Below are 21,796 nucleotides of genomic sequence, written 5' to 3'. Positions count from 1 at the left end.
AAAATCATTGATTGTTACATGCTTCTTTCACCTTTGTTCTGTATTTTAAGTGACAGGGCTTTCCATCTCACCACTTCCTTTTTCTACACTTTGTCCTACTTCTAAGCTGCCTCTCTTACACCCGAGAGGTCTTGAACATAAAAGCACAAGTAGAAATAGATTATACAGCTCCTCCAACATCATTTAGTAAGACCATAGATGAAGCTGCATCTTAAATCCTCTTTCCTATCCAATCTCCATGTCAATTGATTCCCTTAATGTTGAAAAATCTCTGTTAATTATTCTCAAAGACCCAGCAAGAGTTGGGGTCTCTTCTATATTCAGATGAAAGGACAATGTATGCAAGTTTGCAAATGATACAAAGATAGGTAAGAAAGTAAGCTCTGATACTGCAGGGGAATATAGAAACATAGATAGAAAGGTTAAACCAGTGGAGAAAAATATGGCAATTGGAATATAAAGTGAGAAAATATGAGGTTGTCCACTTTGGGGGAGAAAAGTATTTAAAATGGAATGTTTAGAGAGGCTGGGTGTCCTTCAAAAAGAAGAAAATAATATGCAGCCACAGAAGAATATTTACAAAGTTAAACTGAACGTTAGGCTTGACTACAAGAAGGTTGTAATACAGAAATAGGAAAGTCTGTTACAACTGTTCAGGGTTTTACGGGACTATACCCAAAGAACTGGAAATAGTTTAAGTCCTATTTAAAGATATTTTGTCTTGGAGATAGTACAAGAAGGTTCACTTAATAGATGATTCCATTATCTAAGAATCAAAGATGGTGAAATCAAGAACTATGGGGCATATTCTCAAGATAAGTAGTGAATTTAAGACCAAGATGAAGAATTACTTCTATCCAAAGCTTGTGAACCTTTGGCATTTCTTGCCCTGAAGAGCAGTGAATACAGAGTCATTTTAATTACATTCAAGGCTGAGATAGGGTTTTTGGATTGTAGACTCAAGGTCACATGGCCAACTCTTGTTCTTATATTGTTCTTAAAATTGAGCAGTCATAGCTTTCACCTCTGTCGAAATGCAAATATTTATAACATTTGCCTCATTCTTACCAGTGCTCCTCTGTGGCTTGAGAAAACAGCCTCTCTGCATCTATTTGTGAACATCTCAGATACTTAAAAGCTTTAACAATGTCACCTTTTGCTACTTTACAATTCTGCCTTATCCCTTCTCTTCAAGTTTAAAATTTTCCTCATCTGAACAGAAAAATATCTGATTATTCCAACATGGTTGACAAACAATGAATGACGTCTCTACCCTCAATCTGTGAGTTATTAATTTATGTAGCAATGTTGTGTGTGATATTTTAAAAGTCCATTAAGGAAGTCGAAATATATCATACTCACTACATATCTGTCTCTTTCAAAAATCTATATTAACTCCTCAATTAAGTAATTTTTTTTTAAGTGCCCTGTGACCATATCCTTAACAGCATGTATTATTTTTCCAATCCTTGATAGCTGTTTAACTGCTTAATATTTCCCAATTTCCCTTCTCCCTCCTTTCTGTCTTGGCACTTTATACATTCCAATCTGCTGGGACTGATCCTCTAATTTGAAACAGCAGAATGCAGTTTTTGAAAAATGTTGATTCAGCTTCAATCCATTTTTAATTTCTGACCCACTTGGTAAGATAACTTCTCAAGCTAACATAGGAACACATGAAATGCTTCAGAATAAAAATGGTAGTTCAAGCAAAAAGAACTATTGGGAGCTTACAAGTATATTGCTACAAGTATAATAGCATTATGACAATTAAAAATATTATTACTTTCCAAATACAATGCAAATGGTTTGCAAGTGGCTGGTAAAGGACTCTCTTAAAAATAACACCGTGATGGCAAAGTGCACGTTAGTTAGTGATCACGGCAAAATGCTGCAAGATGGGAGTCCAATGGGAGCATAATCTTAACAGCTGTGGAAGATGGACACTCCATACATGTGGATTTTTAAAGCCGGATTTCAGGAAATAACCATGTAAGTTCTTTGAGGCATAATGGTGTACTAATTAGTTGACAAGACTTTGGTAAATAGATCAAAATGTTTGCCCCTTTTTTAATCCATATTGTATAGTAAATGAATAGAGAAAAGATGTGTTTGAAAATTATAGAGCTGATAGATTTAGTTTCCCTTTACAACTTTCAGCTTATGAAAGTAGTGGCCTTCATACTGAAGTCTTATCTTTGCTAAAAGATTAAATGAATTTCAAGTGGAGCAGTGCACACCGAGCACCTATGAAACCATGCATTAGTAAGGAATCAACAACTTCAGGAAAGCAGACGGAGTGTGGAAAAGATAGCAGAAATTGGAAGGGAAGAAAATTAATTCAATACAGTTTAAATGAATTGAATTTGCAATTCAAATTGGGAAAAGGTGAAATTAATTTTAAGATGGATCATGGGAAATTACTGATTTTCAAACACAGAATTATATTTCTATCCATAGGAAGGTTTTTTTGCTGGAAATATATTTGCACATTTTGGCAATTCTTTCAATAATGTTAATATACATTTTGACAAATCTGGCTATCAAATGACAGCTTCCCATTTAATTCTACCCGTGAATCATTAACTTTTACCTTTCCCTCAATAGATGCTGCCTGAATTAAAGATTTTTTTCTTTTAACACTTTTTATTTCACATTTTCAGCAACTGCAGTGTTGTGCAATTCATATCTCTACTGATTTTGTTTCATGTAATCCTTGGCATCCACCCTCACCACTCCCTAAAAAGATATTTTCAGACCTGCCAGAGGAGTTCACTGAGTACAGTGGAAGAAAACTGTGGATTCTCCCAGCAACAAAAGCGAAGCAGTTTGATGGTCTCTTCAGAATTGCTGCAGTCTTCAATAATCTTTTTCACATAACTAGTTCGTACAAACAGGATATCTGCCACACTCTGCTGGATTGGCATTATAGGCTGGGACAAATTAGGATCACCATAAGGATTTGACAGAGGTGGATTTCCTAAAAGAAAACATAAGTTATTAATTACTTCCCTGACTTCAAAAGCCTGTAACCGGCGAAAAATGGCTGCATTTCCATTGTAGAAAGTATTCAACTTCCTTTCTCTAAAGCAACTTAATTTCTCTTCAAGAACTTCCATTCTTCTCCAGAAGAGTGCAAGAACTGAGGAACACATCAATATAATGTTAACCTCATGTACTAGCACTAATAAGATTTCAGCTAAGCCAATCCATGTTCTTTGTAAGATATATGGTATGGTACATCAAATATCAAGAAAACCCCATCTAATATCAGCAAAATGTTAATGTTAACTGAGAAACATTTCACCAATATTTATAAACAATGAAAATACTCAATCTCACATTAATTCTCTCTTGAAATGTACCATGACTGTACAATTTAAAGATATTACTTTCTTTACTTCAGTTACAATGGGTGACTATCTAAAATATGAACATCTGAAACCCAATTATTGTGTCAAACATAATTTGCATCTCAAACTAGTTTGTTAAATGACGATAACAGGAACAGGAGGTGTCATCTCAGGACAGATCAGTTATTTAGTTTGTCATGCAGAGAAATTTCTTTCCTCAGAGGATTGTAAATATTTGAAATTATCCATCCCAAAGGACTGTACACACGCTCAGATATCAAAGGCCAAGGTCAATACCTTTTTGGTCACAAATGGAATTAAGGGACACAGGCTTAAACATGAACTAAAGCTCAGCAAAGACCACATTGTTCAAGGAATTGCATTGTTGACTCTTCCTTCTATTTCTGTGGTTAGACTCTAAAATAATTCTTCTATGTAAAACATAACAAACTAAATCTGCACAAGCATCAACTCTGCATGGCATGGGATGGGCATTTTGTACTTTTGTTTCCTGAAAAAAAATCACAAACATTGCTCTTCTTCACAAATAAACTTCTGGGCTCTAAAGACACTCTTTTGGTCATTGTTTCTTACCATTAATTGAGGACTGCATGCGTGATGATACATCACAGCAACGGACTAACTGTGATACCACAGCATAAAGTTTTCCCAGTTCAGCATACTGGTATTTGATAGGTGGTCCTGGGCCTTCATCCAGAGCTACCAGCATAAACGTTGCAGGCACATTCAGTTTAAGTAATTGTGTCTTTTCTGCCACACCTGGTTAAAACAAAATTTTAGGAACAATGGAATTAATTACCACTTGCAATGAAATAATACCATCTGTAAGCAGGAAACACGCAAGAGATACAATACATCTAATAACCTCCTTTAAACTAGTTGAGCTCAAAATTTGAAGATAATTAAACGTGTTTAATTTGAAATTTCTGAAACTCCATTATGGTCTTGTTCATATTTTGTTTGGATAGTTGAGTATTGAGTAAGTCAAGCACACTCAGGTTTTTAAAAGTAAGTAAAACTTGATGATTAGATAAATAATGCAGATGCAAGTTTTTAATACTATACAGATTGTTTTTGATGTTGCTTTCTCTAAGGTGCAGCATCCAAAACCAAACAATTCCATACGAGCTGTGCGGCACTCTACAATGGATCATATTGAGTTGCTTTAATATGCCTTTTAATGAAGCCCACTCAACATACCACATTTCTCATCATTTATCTTTTCTCATCATTTATCTTTTCTCATCATTTATCATCACTTTTAGTTGAACCTTTCCCCTATTTGTTGCTTTTGAAAAACATTGCTAAACCCACTAGAAAAAGCATTCTCTTCAAATATAGTATAGGCTAATTTCTCTTTTTAATCTGGGTTCATTATAGTACAATGAGAATGACAAGTGTGAATAGAACCAATCGGCAATAAACATGAAAAAGTCCTATGGTTAAGTCTCCACCAGATTTTTTGGCAAAGAAAAATATCATACTGCAAAGCAGAGTACAGAGATCTTACAGTGATGTAATTAAAGCATCACAATCGAAAGCAACTTCCAAAACAGTTTCAAATACCTGCTTCCCCCCCCCCCCACCACCCCAAAAAACATTCGAATACAAATCAAATGCTCTTGGTCTTTAGGAAAATTATCCAATTAGTTTGGCAATTATACAGTAAAAATGAAAGCAAAGTGAAGGAATTAGTTACAATCTTACCCAGATTTGCATACATAACAAAGAGATTGAAGTACTGTGTCAAGTGCCGCCCGTGCTCAGATACTTCTCGTCGCAGTAGATTAAGAACAGCTCTGAGAAGGTGATCACTGAGACTTAAATTATCAAAGGCCTGTTAAATAATTAAACAATTATTAACCAGATGCATTAGAAGACACTAAATACATTCCAATAATATACAACTATGGATTGGTAATACACACCTTTTCCTGACCTCTTCTTAACAAAACCCCTTTGCTGCTGCATTGTTACACCTTGTTTGAATGGTCATTATACTCTTTGATGAAATCACGTACCAAGAGTGTACAATTCTTCCACTAAAATTGCCCAGAATTTGGAACAATACCAGAAGAAAGGAAAGTTGCAAAGACAACAATATTTTTAAATAAGCATTTAGGAGGGCAGTGATCACTGCTGCCCAGTAGACTGAGTTTTTTTTGCCATGTCTGAGGTCTTGATCTTTAATTACCCTTTTCCCCAATCAATGAAAGGCTGCGCTGGCATATTTCATCTTCGATATCTGCCTGTGCCAAGAGAGGCATCTCCACTTATGGGGAATAGTCTACTTTTTCCAGGGTTTCACTGTGAATCTTTACTGTCAAAGCGCAACATGGTAGAGTGCAGACAAGCTGGTGGAGAACTTGTCTTGCAGATGTCGAGTGCAAGGTTCATCCTCTCTTGTGCTTCACTGAAAGCAAAGATGGCATAGAGCTTGGCCTGAACACATACAAACACAAGAACTGTCTGCATACTACAGCTTGACTACTGAGGTTTGAATAATGTTGGCTCTAGGGTATTGTCACAGCAGTCTGAATCACTTCCCACTTATTTTAAAGATTAGCTCCACTCTCACAAGCAGTTTGTTGGAGGCGTGATGCCACATTGTGGCATGAAAGATTAAGATAAGTGTTGGGGCAATGACAGCCTTGAATAACATTTTACTGAGAATTGTTGCCACAATGGTTAAGATTAATCCGAGGAGGGCTTTTCCCTACAGTTCCACCTGATTGATGGTGCCTTAATATGCCTATCTGCAGCCCACCAAAGCTGTTTCCACATAATCCTCCGAATTCACCCAAATATATAAGCAAACTGTTCTCTACTAGGTCAACATTCCCAGTACTGAGGCAGGCTGCATCGTTCACAATCCCATAAACAGGCACACAATTCCGAGCTGCATTCTGGGAAGAGATTACCAGATGGACAGACAGGAAAAAAAAATCATAATGTTTCAAAGCCTCTCTGAAGAAATAAAACATTGACACCAACTCCTGGGAATCTCTGGCTCATGACTACTCAAAGTAGAGAAAGAGCATTGAGAAACTTAAGACCATGCATCTGGAGCAGAAAAAGGCCCTGTGCAAAGAGAAGATGCAAACCACTTCACAAACCACCACCCCCTCTCCCACCCCATGAGCCACAACGTGCCCTGCTTGTGTGGAAGAGTCTGCTGTTCCCAACTGACTTCATCAACCAGTGCAGACCCACAAAACCAGAGTGGAACCACGCAATCTCCAATATCAAGGGATTGTCAATGACAGCAACAACTCTAAGATTCTGGAACCGTGGATGACCATGATTATTGAAGGTTTGATCAGACCAGGGGGGGAAAAAAAAAAAATCACATGACAGGTATAGACAACAACAATTGAGTTCCCTGAAGAACACTGAGGGTGTAGATGAGTACTTAAGAAGAAATTAGGAAGGCAAAAAGAGGCCATGATATATTCTTGCTGGTAAGATTCAGGAGAATCCCATAGCATTCTCTAAGTACATTAGGAGGAAGAGGGTAGTTGGGGGAAGAGTGGGTCCCCTTAAGGACTCAAGGGGTAATTTATGAATGAAGCCAGGAGATGTGGGTGAGATCCTAAATGAATATTTCTCATTTGTATTTGACAAAGAGAAGGATGTGGAGGACAGAGTTCAGGGAGGGATAGAATGATTGTCTGGACCATGCAGGTATTAAGATGATGGAGGAGTTAGGTGTTTGGGAATGCATAAGTGAATAAATCCTCAGGGCCAGAGGAGATCCATCCCAGAATGCTAAGGGAAACAAGGAAGAGATTCTTGGAGCTCTGATGGAGATTTTTGCATCTTTATTAGCCACAGACAAGGACCCAGAAGACTGGAAGATAGTTAATGTTGTTCCTTCATTTAAGTAGGGCAACAGGGACAATTTAGCACCTACAGGCCAGTGAACCTTACATCAGTGTAAGGAAGTTATTGGGAGAAAATTCTAAGATGCAGGATTTAGGTTTAAACAAGGCACAATTGCAAATAGTTACCTGCTGATTGGCTTATCAACAGCAGCAAATAAAGGTAAGGCAAGTATAAGCGGAGTGGCCATCGTGTGAGTTGCCAGTGTTAGAGTTGGGAGCTGAAGCTTTGGTTCAAGAGGCTTCGGTGAGAAGAGGCGAAGGTAAGTCTCTAGCAAGTTTCTTTCTTTCTTCTTTCTTTGATTTGGTGTTTCCTGTAGTGCAGAGTAGTGAGAATGGCTCCAGGGTCAGTGATGTACTCAGCTTGCGAGAAGTGGGAGTTCTGGGAGACATCCAGTCTCCCTGATAACATCTGCACGAGATGCATCCAGCTGCAGCTCCTTACATACTGTGTTAGGGATCTGGAGCTGCAGCTGGATGACCTTCGGCTCCTACAGGATACTGAGGAGTACATCGACAAGAGCTACAGGGAGGCAGTCACTCTGAGGCTGCAGGAAGCAGGTAGCTGGGTGACTGTCAGGAGAACTGAGAATAGGCAGATAGGCTGTTCCCCTCAGTAACAGGTATACTGCATTGGATACTGTTGGGGGGGGGGGGGGTTACGGCCTACCAGAGGGAAGCCGCAGTGACCAGGTCTCTGGCACTGAGCCTCATCGTGTGGTACAGAAAGGAAGGGGGTGGGGAGGGGGGGTGGAAAGAGAAGGGGAGAGCAGTAGTGATAGGGGATTCCATAGTAAGGGGGACAGACAGGAGATTCTGTGGACGTGAGACTCCCGGATGGTATGTTGCCTCCCTGGTGCCAGGGTCAGGAATGTCTCGGATTGGGTCCACGGCATTCTGAAGGGGGGAGGGTGAACAGCCAGAGGTCGTGGTCTATATTGGTACCAATGACATAGGTAGGAAAAGAGATGAGGTCCTGAAGAGGGAATATAGGGAGTTAGGTAGGAAGCTGAAAAGCAGGACCTCAAGGGTAGAAATCTCTGGATTGCTGCCTGTGCCACGTGCCAGTGAGGGTAAGAATAGGATGATTTGGCAGGTGAATGCGTGGCTGAGAAACTGGTGCAGGTGGCAGGGTTTCAGATTTATTGATCATTGGGATCTCTTTTGGGGAGGGTATGACTTGTACAAAAGGGATGGGTTACACCTGAACTGCAGGGGGACTAATATTCTTGCGGGCAGGTTTGCTAGAACTGTTGCAGAGGGTTTAAACTAGTTTGGCAGAGGGATGGGAACCAGAGTGATAGGTCAGAGCTTGGTTCATTTACTGTACAAGTAGATGCAGAGTGTGGAAAGACTGTGAGGAAGGATAGGCAGTTGAAAGGGCAAAATTGCAGTCAGTTGGATGGGCTGAAGTGTGTCTACTTTAATGCGAGAAGTATCAGGAACAAGGCTGATGAACTTAGAGCGTGGGTAAGTACGTGGAAATATGACCTGGTGGCCATTACAGAGACTTGACTGTTGCAAGGGCAGGAATGGCTGCTGGATATTCCAGGGTTTAGATGTTTCAAAAGGGACAGGGGCAGAGGTAAAAGAGGTGGGGGAGTGGCCTTGCTGATCAGGGACAGTGTCACAGCTGCAGAAAGAGAGGATGTCCTGGAGGAATCGTCCATTGAGTCAATGTGGGTGGAAGTCAGAAAGAGGAAGGAAGCAATCACTCTACTGGGAGAATTCTACAGACCCCCCAATAGCAGCAGCAGATGCTGAGGAGCAGATTGGGAGGCAGATTTTAGAGAGGTGCAAAAATAACAGGGTTGTTGTCTTGGGTGATTTCAACTTCCCTAATATTGATTGGCACCTCCTTAGTGTAAAAGGGATAGATGGGACGGAGTTTGTTCGGTGTGTACAGGAAGGATTCCTGACACGGTATGTGGACAAGCCGACTAGAGGAGCGGCCATACTGGACCTGGGACTAGGCAATGAGCCTGATCAGGTTTCAGATCTCTCGGTGGGAGAGCATTCTGGAGACAGTGACCATAACTCCTTGACCTTTACCATAGCCTTGGAGAGGGATAGGAGCAGACGATATGGGAAAGTATTTAACTGGCGGAGGGGGAATTATGATGCTATTAGGCAGGAACTTGAGAGTGTAAATTGGGAACAGATGTTCTTGCGGAAGTGCACAGCGGAAATGTGGAGGTCGTTTAGGAAGTACTTGCACGGGGCTCTGGATACGTTTGTCCCATTGAGGCAGGGTAAGGATGGTACAGTGAAGGAACCTTGGTTGACACAAGATGTAGAATATCTTGTCAAGAGGAAGAAAGAAGCTTTAGAAAGCAAGGATCAGACAGGGCTCTGGAGAGTTACAAGGTAGCCAGGAGGGAGCTTAAGAATGGACTTAAGAGAGCTAGAAAGGGGCATGAGAAGTCCTTGGCGAGTAGGATCAAGGAAAACCCCAAGGCGTTCTACACGTATGTGAAAAATAAGAGGATGACTAGAGTGAGGGTAGGACCGATCAAGGATAAAAGAGGAAATATGTGCCTGGAGTCAGAAGAGGTAGGGGAGGTCCTTAATGAATACCTTGCTTCGGTATTCACCAGAGAAGGACACCTTGACATTTGTGAGGATGGCGTACGACAGACTGATATGCGAGGGCATGCCGATGTGAGGAAGGAGGATGTGCTGGAACTATTGAAAAACATTAGGATAAATAAGTCACCGGGGCTGGACGGGATATATCCAAGGTTATTATGGGAAGCTAGGGAAGAGATTGCTGCGCCTTTGGCGACGATCTTTGCATCCTCACTGGCCACAGGAGTAGTGCCAGATGATTGGAGGGTGGCAAATGTCCTTCCTTTGTTTAAGAAAGGAAGTAGGGAGAACCCTGGGAATTACAGACCAGTGAGTCTTACTTCAGTGGTGGGCAAATTACTGGAGAAGATTATTAGAGAGAGGATTTATGGGCATTTAGAGAAGCATAGGCTGATTGAATTCTTTGAGGATGTGACAAAGCACATTGATGAAGGCAGAGCAGTGGATGTGGTGTACATGGATTTTAGTAAGGCATTTGATAAGGTTCCTCATGGAAGGCTTGTTCACAAAGTCAGGAGGCATGGGATCCAGGGAAACTCTGCTGTGTGGATTCAGAATTGGCTCGCCCACTTAAGACAGAGGGTGGTGGTAGATGGAGTGTATTCTGCCTGGAGGTCAGTGACCAGTGGTGTTCTGCAGGGATCTGTTCTGGGATCCCTGCTCTTTGTGATTTTTATAAATGACTTGGATGAGGATGTGGAAGGGTGGGTTAGTAAGTTTGCTGATGATACAAAGGTTGGTGGTGTTGTGGATAGTGTAGAAGGTTGCTGTTGATTACAACAGGATATTGATAGAATGCAGAGCTGGGCTGAGAAGTGGCAGATGGAGTTCAACCTGGATAAATGTGAAGTGATACACTTCAGGAGATCGAATTGAAGGCAGAATATAAGGTTAATGGCAGGACTCTTAGCAGTGTGGAGGGGTCTTGGGGTCCATAGATCCCTCAAGGTTGCCATGCAGGTCGATAGGGTTGTTAAGAAGGCGTATGGAGTGTTGGCCTTCATTAGTCGGGGTATTGAGTTCAAGAGCCACGAGGCAATGTTTGCAGCTCTACAGAACTCTGGTCAGACCACACTTGGAGTATTGTGTTCAGTTCCGGTCACCTCATTATAGGAAGGATGTGGAAGCTTTAGAGAGGGTGCAGAGGAGATTTATGAGAATATTACCTGGATTGGAGAGCATGTCTTATGAGGATAGGTTCAGCGAGTTAGGGCTTTTCTTTTTGGAGCAAAGAAGGATGAGAGGTGACTTGATAGAGGTGTTCAAGATGATAAGAGGCATAGATCAAGTGGATAGTCAGAGACTTTTTCCCCAGGGTTACAATGGCTAACACGAGGGGACATAATTTTAAGGTGATTGGAGGAAAGTATAAGGGGGATGTCAGGGTTAAGTGTTTTTTTTTGTTACACAGAGTGGTGGGTGCATGGAACGCACTGCTGACAGAGGTTGTGGGGGCAGATACATTAGGGACATTTAAGAGACTCTTAGACACATGAATGATAGAAAAGTAGGGGGGCAATATGTGGGAGGGAAGGGTTAGATAGATCTTAGAGCAGGATAAAATGTCGACACAACCTTGTGGGTTAAAGGGCCTGTACTGTGCTGTAGTGTTCTATGTTCAGGGACAGTTAGAATGGCATTATGAAGGGGCAATGCTGTCTCACTAATTAGACAGTTTTTTGAGCTAACAAAGAAGATGGATGAAGATAGGGCAGTAGTTGTTGTCAATATGGACTTTTAAAGCATTTGGCAAGGTACTGCATGATAGGCCGGCCCAGAAGATTAAGGCACATGGGATCCAAGGCAAGCTGGCTAATTGGATCAAAATAGGCTTGGTGATAGGAGGCAGAGTCATGGTGGAAGGAGTGAAAGTTTGCGACTATTGATGTACTAGAGGGATTGGTGCTGGGACCTTATTGTTTATGATATTTATTAATCACTTGGATGTGAATGTAGGAGGAATGATTAGCAAGTTGGCAGATGACATGAAAATGTTACTTAAGGCTGCATCAGGATAGAAACAAATGGAAAGTTGGGCAGAGCACTGGCAGATGGAATTTAATCTTGGCAAGTGCAAGGTGATGCATTTTGGGAAGTCAAACAGGGGTATGACATTTACAGTAAATGGTAGGGAAATAAGGAATATTGATAAGCTGACAGAGACTGAGGGGTCCAAGTCCACAGTTCCCTGGTAGATATGGTGGTGAAGGAGGATTATGACATGCTTGCCTTCATAGGCTGGGCATAGAATACAAGGGTTGGAATGTTAAGTTGCAACTTTCCATAACACTGGCTAGGCTATACTTGGGAATAGTGTGTGCAGTTCTGGTTGCCACACCACAGGAAGGATGTGATTATGTTGGAAAGAGTAAAGAAGTTCACCAAGATGTTGCCTCAATTAGAGGACTTAATTTATGGGGAGAAATGGGATAGGTTGGTCTTGTTTTCCCTGAAGTGAGAGAGGCTTGAGGGGTGACCTGATAAAAGTATATAAGATTATGAGAGGCATAGATAGGGTTGAGAGTCAAAATCAGAGATCAATTCCGGAGCCACAGCTAATCACTATTTATATTAATGACCTTGGTGAAAATACAATCTAACAGATTCAAGTTTATTGATGCTAAATCTAGGTGGGAAAACAAGCTGTGAGGTGGACACAGTCTGCCAAGGGACCTTGACAGCTTTCGTGATTAGGCAAGAAAGCATTAAGGCATGAGAAGTCGTGCACTTTGGTCGGGAAAAACAAACAGGAAAACAATAGTTTATTAGTGAAGAAAAATAGTAATAGTATTGACGTACAAAGTGGTGGAGTCATTCATGATATGCATACATCTAGAGCAAACAATTAAGAAACCGAATAATATGTTACAAGAGGGTTGGGGTGGGGGGAGGGTGATGGATAGAGTATAACCCTAAACCTGTTTTGCAGAGATTGCACAGGACTTTGATGGGATATTCAGAAAGTGAGAGGAGTTTTGGTTACTACACCTAAGAGAATTTATTTCCCTTGGAGTTGGTGTCATGTGGATTCACTTGGTCAATTACTGGGATAAAGGGGGTATTCTCTGAAAAGAAATCAAGGAAGGTTGAACAAGATAGAAAATCATTAAAACATAAAACATTCATGGAGGTATTGTTAGGCAGATATTTCATCCAGTTGCACAGTCTAGAGTGAGGGGTCAAAACTTTAGGGTAGGTTGTCTGCTATTTAGAACTGAGATGAAAATAAATTTAGAACCATAATAAACTTAGATTAGAAATCTCTGGAACTTCATCCCTCAGAGATCTGGGGATACTCAGTTGTTGAATATATTTTAGACACAATATGGGTATTGGGCGAGGAAGTGAATTTGTGGTTATAATGAATGACAGAACACACTCAAGGAAATTAAGGCCCACTCTGGCTTCTTTTGATACTTTCCTTCCCAAAGAAGTCTATTATCCTATTTAATAGTTCCCCAGAACTCTTCTGTGAACCCACTGGCACATCTTTTGATGCAATTACATTTTCCCACATTGAAAGTCAATGATTTAATTTTGGATTGGATGGGAAGTGAGGAGGGATGGGGGTAGGGTGAGTGGGGGGGGGAGGAGAATTTTGGTTGACTGTGGAGATTAAATTAATTCTAGGTGCACATCACAAGAGTATTTTAGTTAGAGGTTCATTACTATCTTATATAAGATAGTACCTTTGAGAGATGTACTTCAATTTTAAATAGAATGCAGTTTTCACTGACTCTTAAGCGACTTGTCCCATTAAGTCTGTCCTGGGTCTCTTTGTAGAGTGACACAGTCAGGTTGCCAAGCTAAAACTATTGGAGTTCCACAGGATTGGACCTGGCTCAATTATTTAAAACTTGTACAAATGGATATAGGCAAGGTAAATCATTAGGCAAAAATAAGCCATGAACTATCTTGTGGAGAAATGAGATTAACACGATAGTGTTGAAATGAAGAAAGACTACAGAATGGGTGTCCTTGGAGATGAAAAGCAGGAAATTTACATGCAATTATAGCAATTAACTTTGGAAAACAAATGGGATGTTGGCTTCTATTGGAGTACTGGAAATCATACATTAATATACAAAATTATATCTGTAATCTGCATTTAGAAATATTCTGATACTTGCATTTCCTGCATTGATAACACCATTGCTACAGGAAGAATAAATCCTAATTCTAACTGCATTCTGTTCTATTTGTTTAATACTTAATCAAGAACAGCATCTACAAGCATCTTGGTTGGATAATGTAGGACCCAGCCTGTCCTCTAGAATTGCCATTGTGGTCCCCATGTTTACCAAAATAGATGGAGAAGGCTGATACTGCACTCTCAAGTCAGGTGGCAAGGTCTGGGTACTGGCTTAGTCTCACAGGATATGGTACTGAGATCACCCCCCACCTTCCATCCCCAAAATGCAGAGTGTATTAATAGGCTTTGATAGATTGCAAGACTGGGACAGAGCTTTGTCTTCTGCCAAAAAAGTTAATAATTTTTTAAAATTAAGATTAAAAACACAAAAGCAACAAAGTAATTAAAAGTATTAAACTAGTTTAAAATAACTTACTTCCCCCTCTGCTTCCTAATCTACAAGCTTGGAATCCCTATTGCAATCAATGAGTCCAATGGTGAAGAGAAGCGACAGATGTGGTATTGTCACGGAATACATTCTGGACTGTCAGCCTGAGTGTGCAAATCCAGGACTTAGTTCTGGTTGAATCGTCGCCACTGGAACCAATGGTCACACCCACCAAAATTTATTCCATTAAAGTGAAGGAATAGATGCAGCATCTTCAGAAACAAGTTGTTGAAGCTGTCAGGTTAGATGCCCATCTTCCCAAATGGTCTAAATGTTACTCTTAAATATTTGAGCATTCCTCAACTTGGCTTATCTCATTCCACGATGCAGAAGATAAATTGACATGTTACAATGGAGAAAAAAAAAGTGCTAATGGCAAGTTCTGCCTTAGAAATGAGGAATTGAACAGACAGAAAACTATTGCACAAAGGAAAAAATGCAAAGGTTGGAAGCCTGAAAGAAAAGCAGAAATTATTGGTACATACAAGTCAGTCATTATTTTTCAGAGGACAAAAAGCTAAAAGTGAAAATTTTTTTTATTTCACCACAAGACTAAACAAACTGGTATTTTCCTAGTTGAATTCTCTTACCTGAGTGGAAGGTCCTGGGGATGTAAATGGTGAAGGGCATGGTCCATCTTGCAATGAAAAATGTGCAATAAATACTATGAGTTTAGCAAAAGCACTCCTTACTTCAGTGCTAGGGCACTCCAGAAGGTACTCTGAGAAGCGATTTGGATAGGCAAAAAGAACATTATGTGCAAACCAACAGCGTACATTCTTGCTATGACGAAGCAGGATACACAATGCATCATACCTGTGAGGGGGAAAGAAGAGGCCTTTTCTCAACTGTACATTGAAGACTATAGCTTACAGCATAGAACAATACTTAAATGATAAATCTGTTCTGCTTGATGGATAACTGCATTGCTCAGCTTTACAGACCATGTGGTCTGGCCTCTGATTTAATTCTTAGTCTACCGAATTCATTTATTCACCTGTGGCATTACAATTGCTCTCAATGTTCAAATCTGAGTGGAGGATCTGGATATGAGAGGACATCCATGGACACAACCAAGATACAAGGTCAGCATCCATGATGCAACATTTAACAAGTCAATCCAGGTTCACATGATCAATAACTACTTGGAAAATAGAAACATGATCATGGTTAAGTATTGGTAGGAAAAAAAGTTTTAAAAGTGAATGGAGTAATAATTTTATTTTCTATTTACACCCATGTAAGAATGATTGCAGCAATGCAATTCTCTTGTCATCAACAGCTTTACTGTAGGTTTCCTGCACCTCAGATAATAAACAAAACCTTTTCCAACAAAAGGCTCATAGTAAAGAGTCTGGGCAGAGCACAGCTCACCAAGCCATGGATGATGGATCATGGGTTGGAGATTGACAGTGAGGAAAGAAATCCCTCCTGTGAGCAGTGCCTTGGAGAAAGCACCAATTTCTCCTCTCAACTTAAAGTATCAAGTTTTTTCTTTGATTAGATTCAAAGAGACTATCACAAGCAAAGAGTTACATTTGAGGTTATATCAACATTACTCCATATATCAAGTGTTTGAGTTAGTATTAAAAATTAATCTCGCTCAATGTTGGATAAAAATTAATTAGTTTAGTTCAATACCAATATTAGATTATTGAATTTGCTTATATTTCAAGGCTTTAAAATTTTTACCCTTGTGCAGTTTAAAATTTGAAAACACTCCTAATGCTGGAAATTTGCAAGTTTTTGATTTAGTGTTTCGTATCCAGATTTCAACATTTACCAAAATACTGTGACTATTTCAGTTCTTTAAGTTCAATGAGAATAGACAATGGGTTGCAAAAACAAACATTACTATTAAGTCACTCACCATTCACTTGCTGGACCTCGGACTATTTTCTTTGTGTGAAACCCGGTATTAAACAAGAATCTTGCAGCAAGTTGAATACTTATCATAGCCAGTTCTTCAGCTTCTGATAATAGATGATCTTGCCCTGCATAAGTAAGATATACTAATTGAGAGTCAATTGCTTACTGAAGGTAATACCAATGGGTCTTCTCATCTGAACCTGATCTCAAATGAAAATTTACATTATTAACTTATTGTAAAGATTTTGAGGTCAGAATGTGAACTTCTGTGGCATTTCATCAAGCTTCATCACTGTATCTATCCTTGACATCTGCAATTCATGCAGCTAAACTTGCAAGATATTGAGAGCTCAGTATCTCACTTCCAGAGGAGAGGGTCAGTAATACAAAAAACTATCTGAAAAATGGGTTCTGATAAAAGCCAACAAGTTTCTAAGATGCAGTGGGTTTTAAATATGCATGGATTAAATTGCTCATAAGTCTGTGGAACCAGCTCCACAGCAGACAGGCACAGTTGTGTTGATTTATTAAGATGCAAATTTCTTTCAGATAACAATAGCTGAGGTTCAGTACATGAACAACAGGAGGAAAGACAAGATAGTGCATAGAATGTTTGAAAAGAACAGTTGTTTGCTCCAAGATGGTGCCGGAGCGTGGCAGCTCTTTGCATGCTGCTCTCAGCAGATCTATTCATTACATTTATTATAATCATTCTACTCTTTTACATCTCAATTTTAAGACTGCAAGAATTACTAACAATGTTCTCTGCATTCTATTTTTCCTTTTTGTACCACCTTGACGTAATTATATACGGAAGGATCTGCCTGGATGGCACACAAACAAAAGCTTTTCACTGTATCTCGGTGCATGTGACAATAATAAACCAATAACAGACTTGAGAAATAACAATTCCAATGGTGTCATCAACTGAAGTATTCCTTGCCTCACATTTGATGGAGGTTAAATGATTTCACCAAGACACCTCACAGTTCCAAAGGGCAGATTGGCCAAGTAAGTAAGAGCACATTGGATCCAAGGGAAAGTGGCAAATTGGATTAAAAATCGACTTGCAAGGAGAAAGCAAAGATTTAATCATCGATGGGGAGTTCTAGTTACTGGAGGACTGAATGCAATGGGTTTCTGCTGGGGTTAATAAACCAATTATTATTTTTTGTGGTTTGTATGAATGATTTGGATTTAAAAGTAGGGACCACAATAAGAACCATGTCGATGATTCCAATCCACAACAAATGAGAGGATATCAAGAAACAACGAACAGGAGATCTTGAGGATCCACAAATCCTTGAGGTGCTTAAGTCTGTATGTGGGGTACTTGTCTTTAGTGGAGCAGGTGATCATATTAAAACTATAAAATACCAGCTAGGGCTCAGTGTGCTATATCAATTTCTGGTGTCGACATCACAGTAACGATCACTACACTGCAGATAGCAACAGAGAGAGACTGAAGAGGAAATTTATAGTTATCAAGACTAGAGAATTATAATTATGAGGAGAGACTATCTAGTCTGCAGTTTTCTTCTTTGGAACAACATTCAAGGGAACACTTAATTGAAGAATTTTACAAGAAAAAAGGAAGGGCCTATATTCCCCATTTCCCTCAGCAGAAAGTTAAGTAACCAGAGAACATAGATTCAAGATAATTGGTCCAAATAAGAGAGGGGAAGGATCAAGGAAATCTTTCTTCATCTTACAGTGAACAACATGGTTGGGGAACTCACTGCCTGAAAAGGTGATGGTGGTAGAAACCCTTTATTTATAAAGGTGTCTTGCTGACCATAACCTGCAAGGCAATGGTCAAGGAGTTTGGAAAAGAGAATAACTTAGTTGGTCAGTATTTAGTCAACATGGACAAAGTGGATTGAATGGCCTCCTTCTGAGCTACAAAATAATAGGAATATTCATTTACACATTAAAAATTAGTACACAGAAGTTGCTAAAGAACATTTAGACATCAGAACTTGGCAATTCCTACAGAGAGAAAACAAAAATCAGTGTATTCAGTTTTTTTCCACCATCCTGGTATTTGCGGGTGCACTCACTCCTGGCTAAATCCCCACTAAAGGAAAAAAATCTCTTTATGAAAGGAGACAAGTCCAATTGTAGTAATTACCACGGAGCCTCCCTGTTGTCTGCCACAGGTAAAGTCCATTTCCGGTTGCCCTCAATCATAATGGGGTTTCCACCCATCAAAAGGCACAATGGATATAATCTTCACCAGGTGACTAATCTAAGTGCAGGGTAAAAGTACCAGTAAAAACCACAGTACATAGATATCATAAGTATCTCCAAAATCATCCTTTATCCAAGGGATTATGGAGGATTCTTCTTATATTTGACTATTCTCCAAAATATGTCACCATCCCTCATCTGCTTCCCCATATAGGTTTTTAAAATTTCTCATTGTCATTGCTCCTCTTTCTTTCCTGAAATGCCCGGAGACAAAAAGCAAAATTGTTGCTCAAATAAATACAGTTGATCTTTCACCATGATTTCCTGACACGTGAAACTCTCATAAACTCCATGTACAAACTTCATATGTACTTTAACAGTAATCAAAAGGCTCAAAATCTGTAAGTGGATATTCCAGTAATTCATAAAAAAATAAAAGAGCCAACTTGAAGAAAATATCCAAGATCAATTCAAAGCAACTGGCATAAGCATCTTGTTCAAGATGGGCCTTAGGAAGACACAAAGAGTTTGATTTCATGAGCATTTTACAATTATCTGAACATAATGTTTACAACTAATGTTGCCTAAAAATGATTTCTTTTGCAGATTTTCATTCAAGTCGAGCATTAAACGTAAATTGAACTTAAGTTGCAGCTAGCTGCTGTTCTTTTTCTGAAGGACTACTTTCAAGAAGAAAACATTTTACTACTATTAAATGAGGCCGAGCATTTAGCATAGTGAAATATCATCTTGATTGAATTTAACTGAACAATGATTTTGCTTTCAGTATCTGGTCATTTAGGAAAAGTGAAAAGGTGGGATGATTATGGCAATCAATTTAGTCTATTCTCACCCCATTAAGCATGGTTTCTCTTGCCTCACTTCCCCCCTCCCCTTGTCCTCTCTCTTTCTATCAACATGAGGCACTTACAATGCCTTGTGCTACTTTCCAGCTCTGAAAAGCCTTTCACTGCATCTCCCAACATGGTGGACAGAGAGCTTTCAGCTTTTTTCCCCCAAGAATGGGAGGATTAACTATTCTTCATCTACCTTCAATCTTCTTGCCTGTTCTCAAATTCACCCAAATCCATTTGCTTCCTCCAAATAAAGGCAAAACAGGAATCCATTTGGATCATTGCTTTTTAAGGGATGTGTGAAATTTTTCTCGTTTTGGCGTTACTTGGGTCCTATCTTTTTCTCTTCTCCTCCACAGTAGTCTCTTGGGATCAGGAATGATTTGCTTTCACACTAAGTTCTATGGATTCTAAGGAAGTTGATTAGGTCAATATGGGTCCTGCACACGGGGCAAGTGGTTTTTAATGGAGCACGTGGGTGGATGGTTTGGGAAGCTGTATGGTCCGTCCACCATTTAAGCTGGGTCTCTCTGGGGACTGCCAACCAATGGTTGAGATTTTCAATGCCATCCTGAATGCTTGTTCTCCACTATTACTTTGGGTTGGCAATTCCCACAAGTCAATGGAGATGTAACACATTTTTAAGGAGACTTTGAGAATATTCTTGAATCTTTTCCTCTCTCCACGAGTTAACTCTTGCCATCTCTAAGTTCAGAAAAGAGTGTTTCTGATTTCAGGCTTGAAAACTGTGGGGCTTGCTCAATTGTAGCTGAATGGACATTATTTGGTCTTCAGTGTCTGCAGCTGAGGTCCTGAAAGATGTTGACCTTAATCTGGGATTGAAGGATTGTGTGGAAGCAGCTTTGGTGATCTCTCTTCAAATGCTTTGGAGGTGCCTGCTTTAGACAGCCCATGTCTCTGAAGTACACTGAGGAGAAGGGATTGTTTACTAATATACCCATGTGCTTTGCTCTGGGTTTGAAATCTTGACAGTATTTACCTCAGATGGTTTTTGGCAATGGCTCGAGATATAACAAGTAGTCCACATTCTCCAGGGTATCAAATTGATCTTTGTTGTCAGAGAATAGTTTTGTATGCAAGTGGGGGGGTGGGGGGGGCAGTTTGGTATGGGGTGGGGAGACAACTTGGTAGAGATCTTTGCTATGAGATGTTCAAGTTATGCCAGTTGATTAATGCATTTGGGGTGACCTGAGATGCATCATTGTGGCAAGACGGACGCAGAAAAAATGCTGGGGCAATGATGCAGCCTTGCTTGACACAGTACACTGATGGCTACGTAGGTGTTATTTTCTGGTCTTGTTGTAAATTTCCATTGGGCTGCTAATTTCCACCCTTCTCGCTCTTTTAGTCCATCTGCCAATTCTACCTTTTCTCTACCCCATTTCTATTTCTGGTTGTAGACTGGTATCAAAAACCACCAAGCCTGCCAAGCTTTGCACTACCTTGACCAAACTGTCTCCCACCCTGTTCTCTGCAAGATCTTCTTTCCTTTCTCCCAGGTTATTTGTCTAATTACTATCTTTTCTCACAACGCTACCACCTTACAGTCCAACATGCCTGTTTCCAACAAAAGATTCATAACTTTCGCCAGCAAGATGCTCAACCACATCCATTCACTTTTCATGATGTCACTCTTTCCCTTCACTCCCTTTCTCCCAGAATAACGACTTGTTTCTGCTTACCATCACCTGCCAGCCCACTAATATTTATGTTCAATAGATCATCCTCTGGCATTTCCTATACGTCCAGATGGTGACAAATTTACATATTCCCTTTCAAGATTTGTTGTTAGCTTATCTTCCTCTAGCCATGATGACATTCCCTGGCAACTACAGGAGCTGCAACAGCTGTTCTTTTATTCAGCTGTCTTCCCACCTGCTAGGGCCTCAAAACCTAAGGTCCAGAGTGTGCACACTCATTTCAATTTATATACTTTATTTGTTGCTTACATTTGTCTCTCCTGAAGCCAAATACTTTGTGGAACATATCCATGCAATTCTTAAGCTTGACCCAGACATTCCTGTTGTATGTATTCTGAGTGTATCTAAGACACTATTCCAATATAGCTCAAGGGTAATCCACTTTTTAATATCAGGCACATTACAACCTTCTGAACCCTGCACCATATTCAAACAGCTTTGCAATGATTCAGCAATTCCCTTTTGTGCCTCCTCCAGACCACCTTTTGATTTATTACTTGTCTTATGACTACCCATTTTCCCTTGCTCCATCTTTTCATTTAGCTTTAAACCTTCCTGTCTTTCATCCTATCAGGGACATTGTCTTATTCTGTTTCCCCCTCCATGTTTTCTCCATATCTTAAAACTTTTATCACCTTCAACTTTTCTCAGGTCTGATGTCAGGTTGTCAAACCTTAAATGTTACCTCTCTCAATCCACGATACTACTAACCTGCTAAATATTTCCATCATTTTAGAA

General features: G+C 39.9%; 1 protein-coding gene across 1 annotated transcript in view; it reads right to left on the bottom strand.

Annotated features, from left to right (window-relative positions):
* usp9 (ubiquitin specific peptidase 9) overlaps positions 1–21,796 on the bottom strand; it is a 196,747-nt gene that overhangs the window by 11,002 nt on the left and 163,949 nt on the right. The window contains 5 exon segments of the mRNA XM_052015032.1: positions 2,760–2,980; positions 3,948–4,133; positions 5,082–5,211; positions 15,015–15,240; positions 16,295–16,418. Of these exon segments, the coding sequence (XP_051870992.1) occupies positions 2,760–2,980; positions 3,948–4,133; positions 5,082–5,211; positions 15,015–15,240; positions 16,295–16,418 (887 nt within the window).

Source organism: Pristis pectinata, chromosome 4 (assembly GCF_009764475.1).
Source record: "Pristis pectinata isolate sPriPec2 chromosome 4, sPriPec2.1.pri, whole genome shotgun sequence".
In the NCBI taxonomy this organism is placed as follows: domain Eukaryota; kingdom Metazoa; phylum Chordata; class Chondrichthyes; order Rhinopristiformes; family Pristidae; genus Pristis; species Pristis pectinata.
This window is presented reverse-complemented; position numbering and strand designations above follow the sequence as displayed.